The sequence below is a fragment of the Urocampus carinirostris genome, chromosome 11 (genome assembly GCF_059441175.1).
Source record: "Urocampus carinirostris isolate Australia breed hairy pipefish chromosome 11, RoL_Ucar_1.0, whole genome shotgun sequence".
NCBI lineage: Eukaryota > Metazoa > Chordata > Actinopteri > Syngnathiformes > Syngnathidae > Urocampus > Urocampus carinirostris.
Genome location: NC_142359.1, coordinates 36,056,158 through 36,071,917, shown reverse-complemented (window position 1 = coordinate 36,071,917; position 15,760 = coordinate 36,056,158). Strand labels below are relative to the sequence as shown.

Genomic DNA, 15,760 nt, shown 5'->3' with positions numbered 1-15,760 from the left:
CAGTACTGATAGTGACGCAGAAGGGAAATAGTGACGTTTGTGAATTAAATTAAAATAAAAAACAAAATATGCACAACTATATAATTGTGTTGCAAATAATAATTACACAAATATAATATGATCTTGTTTTATGTTATATTTGTATTATTCAATCAATATCTTTGTACGGCCTGCGACCCTAGTGAGGATAAGCGTTACTGATAATAGATGGATGGATGCATGGATGGATGGACGAATGGATAAATGGATGGATAAATGGATGAAGGGATGGATTTTGTACAGTTTTATAATTTTACACCAATTGTACAGCTAAAATGAAACGATTATTTATTCTAACACTTCTAAATCGATGCATATTTGTGAATTTCCGTACGGGGATGAATAAAATATTTATCTATCTCTCTATAATATTTATATATTGCACAACTTGAATTTGTATGTGCCCTGTGACTGGTTGGCAATCAGTTCAGGGTGTCCCCTGCCCACTGCCCGAAGATAGCTGAGATGGGCTCAAGCACCCCTGCGACCCTACTGAGGATAATCGGTGCAGATAATGGAGGATGGATGGATGGATGGATGAATTTGTATATTTGTGACGGGGTGGCAACTACAGCACCACAACGCTGTTGGTTTTGATGAACGGGTGGATCGCAGATGTTTGTCTTTTTATATTACAATTGGAACTCAAGTGTGACAAACATGTACCCGGTAGTAAAAAAGTTTGCCGTCTTATCAATCTACATGCGGTCAAATCGAACTGACCAGAAGCTAATACAGCCATGCTAGTCACACTGTGCCACAGTGTGTCACTACCGCTGTAATTTATTAATGTCTATAACACTCCGTTACATATTCACAAAAAAACTGACAATTCTATGTCATACCAGATAATTATACTAAGATAAGAAAAGATAAATACGGTAAAATAGCATTGTTCTTACTTCACAATATAATCTACATATGATTCTACTTTTTTACAGTGACAAATGAACCATCAATTTGACATAAACTTATAACAATTATCCACAAGTTCACACTCCCTCTTTGTGTTTCAAAGGTTTATTTGAAATGACAATGCAGTAATTTTGTCTCCGTAGTGCAGTGGTTAGCACTTACAACTAACTTGCCAAAAGTCCCCAGTTTGAAACCGGGTGGAAACATGTTGGCCTGAAAAGGGCTCGGCACTACCAGGCTGTTCTTATCCAAGATCTAACCAACCAACCATGTTAATATAAAAAAAAACACTATGTAATTTGCCTCGTTTCATCATTATCCATATTAATTGTTTTTCATGCATAGCATAACCCTTACACATTTTTACAGGGATCATAATCATTGAAAGTGGGCTCCATCATTTGAGGTTTGCTTAAAAAGTGGAAAGTTAAAATATTTTCTCTATTAGGTAAGCATGTGTTGAAAATGTCCAACTGAGCTCAAAGAGTCCTTATACTTTATTTTCACTGAGTCTATATGATCTTGTTTTATCTTATTAAAGATGTTCAAGATGTTTATAAGAAATGAATAGAGGGGGAGGGTAGTGCTGGAGAGGGACGTGATTAAATCAAACCTACTTGTAAAACACTTTTCCGCTAATACATTTTCACTCAAAGTACTGTATTAAAACATTTGGTATACAATTAAACAATAAAATCCCCTCCTTTATCCCCGCCCAACAACCCAAAACACGTAATATAAACAGACACATACAATGGTTGCTATACAATAAAAACAAAATAAATGATAATAGAAATATAATGTGATTATGGCAAGGCACACACTAACCATGTGAATTGGACCCAAGGGAGGTTTATCCACGCTGATAGGGATGGCCCTCAGGATTTTCACCCATTAAAGCACACCCCCAGCGTGGGCTCCCCAAATGAGGAAACACTTGAATATAAAAATCTAAATATAAACAACTGCAGAACAAAACATAAATGTGGACTAAATACTAATGTATCATACAGTAATAGATTAAAAGTTAAACAAATCGAAACAAAATAAAAATAATCAATTAAAAGCGACATTAAAAAAGTGAGTCTTGAGCCTCCTGTTAAAAATACCAACGATCCCAGCAAGACCTGATGTCTTTCGGCAAACTGTTCTATAGGTGAGGACCAATGTGGCTAAATGCTCTTCACCATAGGTTTTGGTCCTCACTGGTGAAACAGTCAATAAACCTCTGCCAAAGGAGCTCAGATATAATCAAAGCAAATCAGACAGATAGGACGGCCCAAGACCATTAAGACATTTAAAGACGACAGTATCCTGAAACACACAGGGAGCCATTGCACCGATTTTAAAACCAGTGTAATGCGATCCGTCCCCCGGCCCCACCTACTGCTGAATTTTGAAAAAGCTGCAAGTTGGCAATGTTCTTTTAGGGAAGGCCGGAGAGGAGGGCATTACAATAATCCAAACGAGAAGATATAAAAGCATGCATCAGTAACTCCGTGTTTGCCTGAGGGTGAAATGGGCGTACTCTGGCTATATTCTTGAGAGAATAAAACCAGGTTTTAGCTATATTTTCAATATGTGGAAAAAAAATGAGCCCAGTGTCAAAATAACGCCCACATTTTTAATGAATTTAAGGGTCTAAAATTTTGCAGTTCTGGTAAAAGTTTCTCTCTCTGACTTTCAGGACCAATGACTAAGACCTCTGTTTTTTCCTGGTTGAGCGGTAGGAAGTTCTCTGCCATCCATGACTTAAAATTTAAATACATTTTAAAAGGGAATCTACAGGATTTTTCTCATCGGGGGACACAGCAATGAACAGCTGAATGTTGTCGTGATGCTCGTTTCAGCATGGTTTTTTTTTGTCAGTGTAGAATTAAAATGGTGAAAGTAAAAATAGGCTTGCTTCAAGTACAGTTGAAACGCCATGCAAACGACAAAAAAGATGAAAACTACGATTTTATTTCGGCATGTCTAAAAAATTCACATACTAGCACGCACATCATGAACGAACTGACTGAGGCTGCAATGACACAAGCTAGGAGAGGATTGCAGTCGAGTTAAAAAGTTCCAAATTCTGCACAGCTCTTTCAATGTTGAGGTGTGTTATACATACCTGTCAACCTGTACAGTTTTGCCGTACAAAGTACGGATTTTAAGACGAGTATGACGTACAAGGAAATATGTACGGAAAATGCAAATTTGTCAATCGCATGCGTCTGCCACCTAGGGATTTCCCATCATGCATCATTCCAAAAAAAACAAATATTGTGTACGAATATTTTGTATTTTGTACAGGAAAATACGACAGTTTGTACGGGAATGGAGCCGTGGAGGTTGACAGGTATGGTTATAACTGCTTTAAAGGGACATTGTGCATTATTCGGAACCTCTAGGACGCTTCACGCAGACAACAACAGCGACCATATGGAGAAGGTGCTGTATCTGAGTCAGATAAGGGGGCTTCTCCTGCTGATGGTATCCATGTACCCCAGTACTATCCCTTTCATGTGGGGGAGCAAAGTCCAACCCATTAAAAAAGTCTAGAGAGGGATGTACCCCACTCTACTTGCCCAAGACACACCAAAAGAAGTGGTTCCACAAAGATAATAGGTGGTTAGGTTATCTGTGAACCGTGGGTAGCAAAAAAAAAACACCATTCTTTTAAAAATATGTACTGGTATATATATAGATTTAAATGATAAGCAAAAATACCTGAGCCATCCTTTTCATACATATTTTCAAATACTCGAAGGTTGTGAAATTTGTATCTATTTCACATGATTGTGTGCCATGTTGCAAACAAGGGCACCCCAAAAAAGCAAAAGCCTTGTGAAAGACTGGGCAAAAAAAATAGAATAATGATGCATTATGGTCACTTTTAGTGTTTCCCATACATAGGAATATTCTGACAGGTCGCCAGGGATTGATTGGACCTGCCAGAGTCTTGTCATTTCATTCCACCACCACGCCAGGTTTGTTTCTTGTTTCCTTTATTACTTTGGTCATTGCAGTTTCCATAACCAGTTCCGGTCATTGTTTGTAGTTTTAACTTTGTCAGTTTTTTTTTTCTGGGTTCTCGTTTGGATATATTTTGTTGCTCTGTGCCTACTTATTTATTTACTACTTTGGTCTTAGAGTTGTAATTAAATACCGCCTTTGTTTTGATCACCCCTGCCTCTGGTTTCTGCTTCCTCCATGGGCCCATCATCCACAAACTCAACATTATGATTCAATAGCTTACAAAGGCACATATTCAGGGGCGGCAATAGCTCAGGAGGTAGAACGCTCGTCTTGGGATCAAGGGATCCCAGTTCAAAACCCGGCCCGTCCGTGTTACATGTCGAAGTGTCCTTGGGTAAGACACTGAACCCCTAATACCCCCAATAAGCAGGTTAGCGCCTTACATGGCTGCAAGGCCGCTATTGGGAAATGTGGAGCACATTGTAAAGCGCTTTGGGAAGTCATTGACTTGAAAAGCGCTATATAAAATGCAGATCATTTCATTTCATTTCATTATAGATCAATCATTTTTATTTTCCATCAGGTCGATGTGTTTGAATTTAAGATGTACAAAACTTTCTTCTGGGGTAGCCCTCGACTGTCCCCCCACCAGGGTCTCACAAAATTTGATTGGAAACACTGAGTGTGTATTCTTTCTTGTGCTTTCTAATACTAATTTTCAGTTGCACTTCATAGTAGTGACACCTAGTGGTAAAAGTACACAGTGTCCCTTTGGCTCACAATTGGTTTTACACTAAGGTTAAAGTCTAATTAGGGCCTCGAAACCAACGCCTCAACCTCCCTACACAAAGTGACCCATGGCAGATCCACAGCCAAGTGTTATGTCACGGATTTGGAAGGAGGGCAGGGTGAAACCGTGAGCGCTTGAGCATTGTGTTATTTGCGAAACAGATACCTTGCGTGCATGTCTGCCTGCCTGCGGTTTGCCTAGTGGGACTTTGTGTCTCAATTCACATCGCAGACTGCTCACCAAACACTCGTCATCTAGCAGCAAGCCAACGACAACCAGGTATGCCCAGTGTTTTTCAAAGTAGTTTTCTTTTTGGACTGTCGGCCTTGACATTAAGCTTGTCAGCCTTCTTTTCAAATGTGTACTGTGCGTGAGTTTGCATAGGGTCACTATTGGTCTTTGAAGGGCAGAGGTTAATCTTGCACTTGATAGAGCGAGAGAACCTCTTTTGTAGTGTAACTGAGTATGTACATTTGAACAGTTTCTCTTTCTCTCAGCAATGGGACCAAGGAGAATCCAATTAAAGTCAAGGAGGATCACAAAGTGAGCGGGTCTAGATTAGTGTGAGCGTGTGTACCTGTGTTCAATTACAATGATTAAATTTGGGTGCAACTGATGTCAACTATTTTAGGGACAATACACACTTTGTTTGAAAAAGTTTACAAAACAGGATTTCCAGCATTGATTAAATTGACGTCTCAAAAAGGAAAACAATACCCTTTGATAACCAAAATAGCAAAACAGCCAACATGTATTGTTTTGAGTCGTCTTGCTAGGGATCATCTTGCATTAGTTCAGTGCTTCTCAATGATTTTCTGTCACAACCACCCCCACCCTTCAGTCCCCCCACATATATTTTTTTACTGATCACATACTATTGGTGGGGAGAAAAGGATTGCTCAATATTTGTTGTAACATGTGATCTCCGCCATGCCTAATCTACGCCTTCCGGGACAATTTCACAGGAAAAAAACTTGAGTGTCTTATCAGAGCCATTGGGTTGTGATGTCTTTAAGTGACAGTTTAACTTATTTGGCTTCGTGCTGTCCGCTGCCAACATTTTTAACATAGCAAGCTCATCTCCCTCCTTGGTCGCAATGGAGTGCTATGTTCGCTTTGTCAAACTTAGTCTTCATAGGTTTCGGGAGGAAACTTGTTTGTTTGTTTACCCGTCTCTCTTCGCCTGTCCCTGCATCCGTGTTAAATACTTTTTTCATGGGGACTCTTAACACTCTCCCCTACACTTCATGTCTACACTTCATATCCAATGCTTATACTTTCTGCTAAATGCACTGCGTAGAGGCTAAATGTACACAAAACACTCTGCAATTGAGAACACCATTGCTTCCTAGTGCAGTGGAGGTGCAATTGCACTTTCTTCTGGGAAAGGTAAAAAAACCCTAACCCACTATTTAAGAACCGCTGCATTAGGTGGACATATCATTGACTGAATATTTGATTAGCATTGCAGTGCAGCTTCAGTTTGATACCAACAAAAAAGCAAAAAAAGTCCTTGGCTAACCTGTAGCCGAAGAGGCCTACCCATTCGGGTAACTCCAGAAATTTCCGATAGTCATCCTGCTTTGGAGAGGATTAATTATTCAGTTAACTCCAGTTATTTCCGAGTGTCACCCTGCTTGGAAGGATAATTGCCGAGTTTGGTAACTCCAGAAATTTTAGATTGTAAATGGTAAACGGGCTGAATTTCTTCAACCAGTCACCGAGGACCTCCAAAGCGCTTTACAATGTACTTCACACTTTACCCATCTTTACCCATTCACACAAACACTCACACACCGATAGCGGAGTCAGCCATGCAAGGCGCCTACCTGCTTATCGGAGGCATCAGGGGTTTAGGGTCTTGCAAGTCAACATTATTTTGCGGAGGCCGGGAATCAAACCTGCGACTTCTTTGGCCTCAAGACCACCGCTCTACCTCCTGAGCAACTGCCGCCCTTGCTCTGAAGAGAACTAGCCATTATGGTAACTCCAGAAATTTTAGATGGCCACCCTGGTCCCAAAAGGACTTGAATTTTCAGGTAACTCCAGAAATTCCGATAACCAACCTGCTCCAAAGAGCATTCTAAAATACTGGGCAATACAAACATTTAGTACAGATCTATATATAAAGACTTCCCCCAACTGATAATACCCCTAAGACAATCTGTTGCTGAGGTAAATAAAGTGCATAAGCTCACAACTTTACAGTTTATTTTTTCCCTGATTCAATATCTAACAAGCTAAGCCAAGTGATGATGATTCCGATACAGGGTTGATGTTTATTTTGCTCAGATGCCAAACAAACTCAAGTAGCGAACAGTGTTTGAACGTGAACCCTGGCGTCTATTCCTGGCATAGTCCGGCTAGCGAATGCTTTCCACAGTTGGCGGCAGAGTCGCGACACCTTCGTGTGACATATAGGAAACTTTGGGGAACGTCCTAAAATAACTTTCACGTTTCCCCGGATCAAAAATAAAGGCAAGTTGCTCCAGGTCATCGACATGTGAAAGGGCTTTGGTGACAAATTGATATACTGCATATGGTCCTAAACTTAGTGCAACATGTAAGCTAAGGCATACATACTCATAGAGAGGGTACAAGAAATGATTTTAGGTGACAGAAAACAGCAAGATACATTTATTTTTTAGAACTGCAATTGGCTTATTCAATAAAAAGGGTTAATTAGTTGCTTGATGTTGTGTATTAGAATTAGAATTTGAAATGTTTTGATATCAACGTTCTGAAACATTGTATGCAACGAGATAAGACATCGGCACTCAAGGGTAAAACGTAATACAAAGACTTTAAGACAAAAAAGATAAAAGACTATCAGGATGAATAGGCAAAAAATAATTCCAACGTAGTCCTTTGAAAAAAAGAAAAAAGTTATAAAAATAAGTATGCAATGCAGAAGAATAGAACACTGTAAAATTAGTGCAACGAATAGGTGTAATAACATTTAGCAGCAGCAATGTTTTAACGTTTTTTTTTGCATCAATTTAGGGTTGTGATGGCCCTGGGGAAGAAACTGTTTCTGAGCCTGTTTGTCCTAGTTTTGAGGGACCTGTAGCGCCTATATAGAATTATTTTAGGTGTGCAAAATGATTTATTGAACAATCGGGAGAAAACAGCTGAATGTATTTTTTAGACTGTATTTAGCATATCCAACAAAAAAAGGTTAATTTGTCACGTGGTCTTGTGTATTGCTATTGATTTTCATCCATTCCTCATTTGCACCGCTTCTCCTCAGTAGGGTCACAGGGGTGCTGGAGCCCATCTTAGCTGTCTTTGGGCAGTGGATAGGAGACGCCCTGAATTGGTTGACAGCCAGTCGTAGGGCACATAGACTACTCACTCGCTCATTCACACATCGGGACAATTTGGACATGTTTTTGGGATGTGGGAGGCAACCGGGGTGCCCGGAAAAAACACATGCGAGCACAGGGAGAACATGCAGACTACTCACAGGAAAGCTGGCAGCTGGATTTGATCCTATGACCTTAGAACTGTATGTCTGACGTGCTAATCACTTAGTCACTGTGCCGCTATTGTTTTTCATATTTTTTTAAATTGAATCCTATTATTTTATATTCATAAACTGGTTTACATTTTTTGCTATTGTAATTCATTGACCAATTAATAATAAGGTCATAAATCCTGTTGGTTTACGTTTGTTCAAAAATTCCATTGTTCATTTAGTTTTTTTTCATGTGTTAAAATTATTTTTGCAAAATCTTTACGCTTGCATATCAGCTAGGCTCTCTCACTGTCCATTTTTAAAACTAATCTTAAAATGCATTTTTATTCATTGGCTTTTGGCCCAACATGAGACTTTGTTCGTGTTCCATTATTGTATTATTTCTATACTTTCTAAGTGTTTTCATTACTGTATGGTCTATTTGAAAAAAATGTTAACTTTGTTTTTAGCTCTGCCTGTCCAAAGGGCCTTACAAATAAAGATGAGTTAGTTGACTTGGGTTTTGTTTGTTAAATGAGGAAAAACAAATGTGTCATATTCAATTGTTTGTATTTTCCTTTCTTTTTTTTCCATTTCATCGTTTGAATAAAAAAAAGAAGTCTTCAGTGACTTGAAAAGCTCTATGTAAATGCAAACCTTTAATTATTTTACACAGTGGAATACTTACCGTATTTTCCGCACTATAAGGCGCACCGTGTTATGAGGCGCACCTTTAATGAATGATATATTTTAAAACTTTTTCCATACATAAGGCGCACCGCATTATAGGGCGCTACAGTAGAGGCTGTAGTTACGTTATGCAACCATTAGATGGTGCCGCGCTAAAGGGAATGTCAACAAAACAGTCAGATAGGTCAGTCAAACTTTATTAATAGATAACAAACAAGCTTTCCACAACTCCATTCACTCCCAAAATGACAGCTGTTTTATTATTTTCTCTGAGGTAAAGCATTTTCGTGACACATCTTCAACATCTTTGAACAACAGCAAGGCATAACATTTTACTTTTCCTCCATTTAGTCAACACGCAAAAAATTGTCTGATACTGTTATGGTAAATTAAACGTCAGTGCAATCGCAATATAGTGACACTCGTAATGTGCAAAAACAATAACAAGTGCAAAACAACAACAATAAAGCAATAACAGAATAACTGTAAAATGTAAAACGTAAACACACAAAAGAAAAACACAAAGCTCACTCTATCAGCTCCTCATCTAGGAATCCCTCGTATTCTTCTTGTGCAGTGTTCGAATTGACCATCTCAGTGAATGGGCCATCCAACACGTCCGGCTCCGTCTCCGTCCTCTATTTTCGTGTTCTACTGCGTGACTGATCGCCCTGAGATTAAACTCTGCGTTGTAAGCGTGTCTCTTAAATGGAGCCATTTCAGGGTCTTTATACAAACGCACAAATAAAAAAGAATCGTTGTTTAATATTTCCCAGTAGTCACAGCGCACTTCTTCTACGCGAAAAATGGAGTCGGTGGCTGCTTACCGTAAGTTGCGAGACCTGTCGCGGCTCAATATTGATCCATATATAAGGTGCACTGGATTATAAGGCGCACAGTCAGCTTTAAAAAAAAAAAAGATTTTAGGTGCGCCTTATAGTGCGGAAAATACGGTACTTAGCTCGCCGCCATGTTCGTCCTCTCTTGCACTGGCCCTCGCTTGCACCAGACAACACAGTGCCATCTGATGGTCAAATATTACACATTGTGGCCTAATCAATGCACAATGTCCCTTTTGATATTTGAGTATTGATTCCAGTGCGAAAAAAGTGAAATTGAACACCTGTGAGCTATACTTACTGCATATGGTCACTGACGTTGGTTTAAGGTTTTAGCTTTTCACTAGAATATTCTTTTGTGTCCTCTCAGTCGGCATTCTGGAGGGGAACGCCCCAGTCGAGTCCGGTGGGGGGTCCACGGGTGCCATTCCCTCCTTGCCATCCTTGAGTCCCGGACCATGGCAGACTGAAAGCTCACTGGCAGAATCTTGGTCCACCATGGGTGACGCAGACCCTGAGGACACCAAGAGCTTAGATGATAGCGACGGCGCAGTCACAACAGAAAACCTCTCAGTCAACTCCGACATGGTGCACCTGGAGGAGGAAGAAGATGATGAGGAGCTCCAGACCAGTGTGCTGGACCATCAGGCACTAGAGACTGGGGAACTCCTGGTGTCATCGGAAAAGTCTAAGGCCGAGTTAATGCAAATGCTGCCCCCTATGGCGTTACCCCCGCTACCTGTTTTTAGGCTTGAGCCCCCTTCCGCTACCTCCACGCCAACGCCCTCCATGACAGCCACTGAGGAGCCTTGGGATGCTGCGCCTGGCCTGATCCCACCCTCGTCCATCCTGCCTCCTAAAGTCACCTCAGATGTCCCCTCGGAGGAAGTGTCCAAAGAAGGGGCGCTGCATGGTATTCCTGTGGAGCTGTGCGGGTACGCCGCTCTGGTGGTTGTAGTAGGAGTAATTGCATATGGTGCTGTAGTTTACTGTAAGAAATAGAATTTGACTGTCTTTGGAATCCATACCCATCAACCTCATGTGATTGTTCCCCTTATTAACAGTGTTGGACACGTTACTGAAAATAAGTAATTAGTTACAGTTATTAGTTACTTCATTCAAAAAGAAATTGCGTTACCCCCCAGATTACTGACACCCAAAAGCAGCACGTTCCTCAGAAATTAACTAGTTAGAAATTACCTTACATACTCACATTAAAGCCGACCCCCTAAAACTGATTAAAGACTGCCACATGAGTGGAATGGCTAGGCTCCATTACAGCATAACCCCATTGAGATGAGAAACCATTTTTGGTAACTTATCTCGGTTCCCGGTGTTGATATTCAATGTTGTTATGGGCTTGGAGTGGAATGCCTGTATGGGAAAAAACGCTTAGTCAACAAAACAATAAATGGGTGAGTCAGGTTTTTGGGCACAAGCTACCTGACTTCCTGTTAAGTTTGAAAGATGGTGGTCATATCTAAACTCATTCCCCCTTTTCTTTGGTGGACAGACAAACAGACACACAGATATATAAATATACTCAGATCCCAGACCAAAACATTACAGCCACTCTTGCTTTGCTCGCGGGTGATAATAAAAAGAAATAGACCAAAAGGTATACACCAACCTATGGAGGTGGTAAAGCCTTTCTTTTTCTTGGCTTGTGCAATATTGAAAACTTGCAAACTAACAGCTGAGACACTCCATATCCATTTTGTCTTTTTGTCTTCAAACCGCTATAATATTTCCTTCTCCATTTCTGGGTAATGTCCAAGGGTTTTTTGTTTTTTTCCTCAGGCATGGTGCATTACAAAAATATTCTCCACGTAAAAAGACCAAATTTCAGCACTGTTTTACTAAATTCTAGGCTTACGTTTGTCCTATTGATATAATCATTCATGTATTGGCCACACCCGCGCACCACACGCTGCCTACTATTTACTATGGGTGACACACAACCAATACATATGCGCATATAAAGTGACCACCTGATTTCAATATTTAATTTTAAAATTGTAAATGTGGCTTGGATGCGAGTATATACGGTAGGAATAAAATCAGAATACGGCAGGACTAATTTAATGTTCTACTCGGTCATTATGAATACACTTAAAATACCAGATGTGAGATGTCCCTTTTGTAGTTAGATTGTAATCCACAGTAAATAATAACAGATTTGCAAATTTGCAGAAAATAATCAAATTAATATTTGGCAAAGTGAGCCACTTCCCCTACTGGCCACACAGGAATCAATACATAAAACTTCAAAGGGCAGCCAGGCAAGTTTTACCAATGGTTTATAATGTGTAATGGTACAAAATTCAACTACACGAGCAGCCTGGGTTTGATTTACACTAAATGTTCAAAGTGATATAGTACAAAGTGGGATGGTGTGAGTCACCTAGGCCATCTTAAAGTAACAAAATAAACCAATTATTTAATGCAAGGACAATAGAATTTATTATTTGGGTTTTAAATTACCTGCACAACAACTGTACAAAGACAGACATTTTTAAATAAAATTCATTTTTAAACAATCAAATAAATACTTTCGGAGCAAAGAGCCTGCAAGAAACAACTCTCTGTTAACATATATATATTTTTTTTTTATTAAGGCATATTTGATAGTATATATCAAAAATTATCACTCACACACAAACACAACTACAGTATATGTATATTTATTTATTTATGTATAAGTTAAACGCTCTTGGGGGCCTCCTAGTGGTCGCATGGGCTAAAGCAGCCGGTTGGTTAGTTTATGCCTTGGGCCAGTTTGTCCTTATGCAAGATCACACAAAATCCATTAAATCTAAAGCATTATAAATTGAGTAATCAAGTTTGAAACTACCGAATGCAACTTTTAAGCTTTGTACTTTGGAGAAAAATTGAAAACCATTAATTTGTTATTAGCAAAATATGTCATGGGATATGCTGCTATGTAAGTGACCTCTTATAATCGAGTCATTTTGAGAATTTCACAGTAGGCACACAGGGGAATCTATTATTTTGCCTCACACAATGGTAAATTAAGTTAGAGGTTAGGGAATGATTCCAAACACAGACTCTTTTCTTTGGTCTTCGCTATTCCATTCAGTCCTGAAAATTCGGCAATACCGTTTAACACGTGGCCGTCCATTGTGGTTGGTCGCTGGGGGTCGGCAATCCGCGGTTCGGGAGTTGCATGCGGCTCATTGGTGTTGCAGAGTGGCTCCCTGGAGCTCTTCCAAAACGATGGGGGGAAGGAAATCTATTTTTGTTTTAATATGATTTATTTAGGAAGACAAACATAACATAAACATTTTTAACGTTTTCCAATTATGTAAAAATGCGTAGAATAAATATTGCATTTCTACTAGGAGTGTAACCATGAGACGAGAGGGAAATTTGTACGAGCGCATCTCTCCTTCGCTAGTTTTCTTTCCCCTGTCTTGTGTCGCCGCGGTCCAAGTGCCCACCCTTTTTAAAGGGGCAGGTGGTTGTTTTAAGGGAGCATGAAGGTTTAAAAGAGAAAATAAAACTGCATAGAAATGCAACTTAAACTCTATTAATGTGATTTGATTTATTTCACCTTTTCAACGGTCGCTGTCTCATTTTTGAAAACGCATCTTTTGTTGCACACATTAGGTTGATTTTTCGAATCTTCGAAACAAAAATGGCATCAGAAATTGCATTTATTTAATGCATTGCTTTAATTTTCAACAAGCAATGAAACATGCTGTAATTAATTAATATTGTAATGAAGTTAAGTTAACTTGAGGCGGTATCCTTACACACAGTAGTCACGAGGTACATTATTCTCCACATGATGCGCAGTATCCAACTTTGCCATTTTGATGGTAGGCTAATATGGTTAATATTTTAATAAAAAAATAATTTGCCTTTTTTGTCTTTGATATCAACGTATTACACAATTGTATGCAATGACATAAGGCATGGCACTCTAGGGTTAGCATGTAATAAATACAGGGTACATGTTCAACAGGATAAAAGACTGCAGTCCTTAGAGACTATAATAATGGTACAATATTTGTGAATGAAAAAGAATACTGCATCCTAACAATAGTGCAATAAAAACAAGTGCAATAACATATAGCAGCAATAAAAAGCCAAAAATAAGTCCCAAGGTGTATATTATCCCAGTTTTGTAACATACAGCAGCAATGTTAATTAGATAAATAGAGCATGTGCTGCATTCGTTATAATGCTTATGTAAGGCTTTTAATTTTGCGGCTCCAGACAAATTTGTTATTGTTTTTTTGTTTTGGGTTGCCGACCCCTCTGTTAGTGCTACGTCAGCTCACAGCCAAGCTCCTAGCCTTGACAGTTCCAAACCACGTTGTTGTGTGACATTTCCTTAATAAAAGCATATCACAAAATGTTTGTTTTCTTTTATTACTAAAAATACATTTCTGGTGATGGATTTCAACAGGACAAATGTGTTTATTGCACTTTAATTCACAGACTGAATAAAAATATGTGTCAACCTTTACTTTTTGATCATATTTTTTACTAAATTGTTTTAATCTGACTGTGTGAACATGATCTATTTATTTACATTTTCTTTTTTTTGGGTGGGCGTCATTGTTTATAAAGTCTTCTGTGCACGTTGGGTCCTTTACGTGATTACTGGTGCTGGATCTGGGCTGAATAAGTAGCTGAAAAAAGAAATACAACTAGTAGATCTGGATTTTGTAAAAGTGCAGAAGATATTAAGTGTCAGAACCGACGGTGGACCCAGACGCGTAACGTTTTCACACAAGCTTTATTTTACGAAAATGGGGGGGTCATGCGCGTGAACACAAACCCCAGTAATTCGGCGATTGCTGGGCGGAAGAAGTGAGACAGAAAAGTCAGGCGCGGGAAAACAGGAAGCCAGAGGCAGACGAGATCGAAACCAGACAGGACAAACGGGATCGATACCAGATACAGGATACACGAGCAGATACCGGACAGGACGGAAAAGACGGGATCGATACCGGATGCTGGAGCAAGATACCGGGCAGGATGGGACAGACGGGATCGATACTGGATGCTGGATACACAAGCAGGATACCGGACAGAGTCAAAATACACGTCTTGCCAGTGCGGAGGTTCGTTGACGGAATGACAAGGAGTGAATGGGAGCACTGAGTTTAAATAGGAGGGGAGCCAATCAGGCAACGAGTAGCAGCTAGCGCGAAATGAGCGGGCCCAAGTAAGGGCAATGGGCAATCGTGACAATTGAGAAATGGAACAATGAGTGCAAAGGCTGGTTAAGTCATTAAAATGACACTAAGTGTGACAAGAGCCTACAGTCCTTGTAAGAATATTGAACATACCGTATTTTCCAGACCATAAGTTGCTTTGGAGTTTAAGTCGCACCAGCTAAAAAATGCATAATTAAGAAGGAAAGAACAAGTCACTTTTTTGGGGTATATTTATTTGATAAAACCCAGCACCAAAAACATACATGTCATCTTGAAGGGCAATTTAAAATAAAAATAGAGAAAAACAGGCTGAATAAGTGCACGGTATACTACTATTATACGTATGTGCATATCTTAGACATGCTCAAACATGTTAGTAACAATGACAAAAAAACTCAATAATATAATGACGTGTTAATAATTTTACATATAAGTCTTACCAGAATGTAAGTCGCACCACTGGCCAAACTATGAAAACAAAAACATGATATCTAGTCCAAAAAATATAGTAAATAACAAAACCAAAAAAAAGTGAGAAGGAGTTTTCAACCACCCTATATGCTATTCTAGAGCAGGGGTGCCGCCTAAGGAAACTGATGTGTCCGCGGACCTATTCTGAAAATAGCTCACCAGTGCTGGGTCATTGTGATTTTCTTGCTAAAAGGTTGTTTTAGAGCAGGGGTCGGGAACCTATGGCTCGCGAGCCATATATGGCTCTTTCTATGAGTATCTATGGCTCAGAGACAAATTTGATTGCATGCAAAATTTCTCCATCTTGTTCAAAACCGGGATTGTCTATCCTATTCAGGTACACGTAAAGCCAAACCAAAGCTAAATGCAGAGGAAACACTTCGCAGTATATATAGGGCACGTT

At 39.5% G+C, this 15,760-nt stretch overlaps 1 protein-coding gene across 1 annotated transcript; it reads left to right on the top strand.

The window, feature by feature from the left end:
* Positions 1 to 4,829: 4,829 nt before the first annotated feature.
* LOC148357241 (uncharacterized) lies at positions 4,830 to 14,228 on the top strand. The gene is made up of 2 exons (XM_088348270.1): positions 4,830 to 4,987; positions 10,065 to 14,228. Exon 2 carries the CDS (start codon positions 10,193 to 10,195, stop codon positions 10,694 to 10,696), a length of 504 nt encoding a protein of 167 aa, XP_088204396.1. The 5' UTR covers positions 4,830 to 4,987; positions 10,065 to 10,192; the 3' UTR covers positions 10,697 to 14,228.
* The last annotated feature ends 1,532 nt before the right edge of the window (positions 14,229 to 15,760 follow it).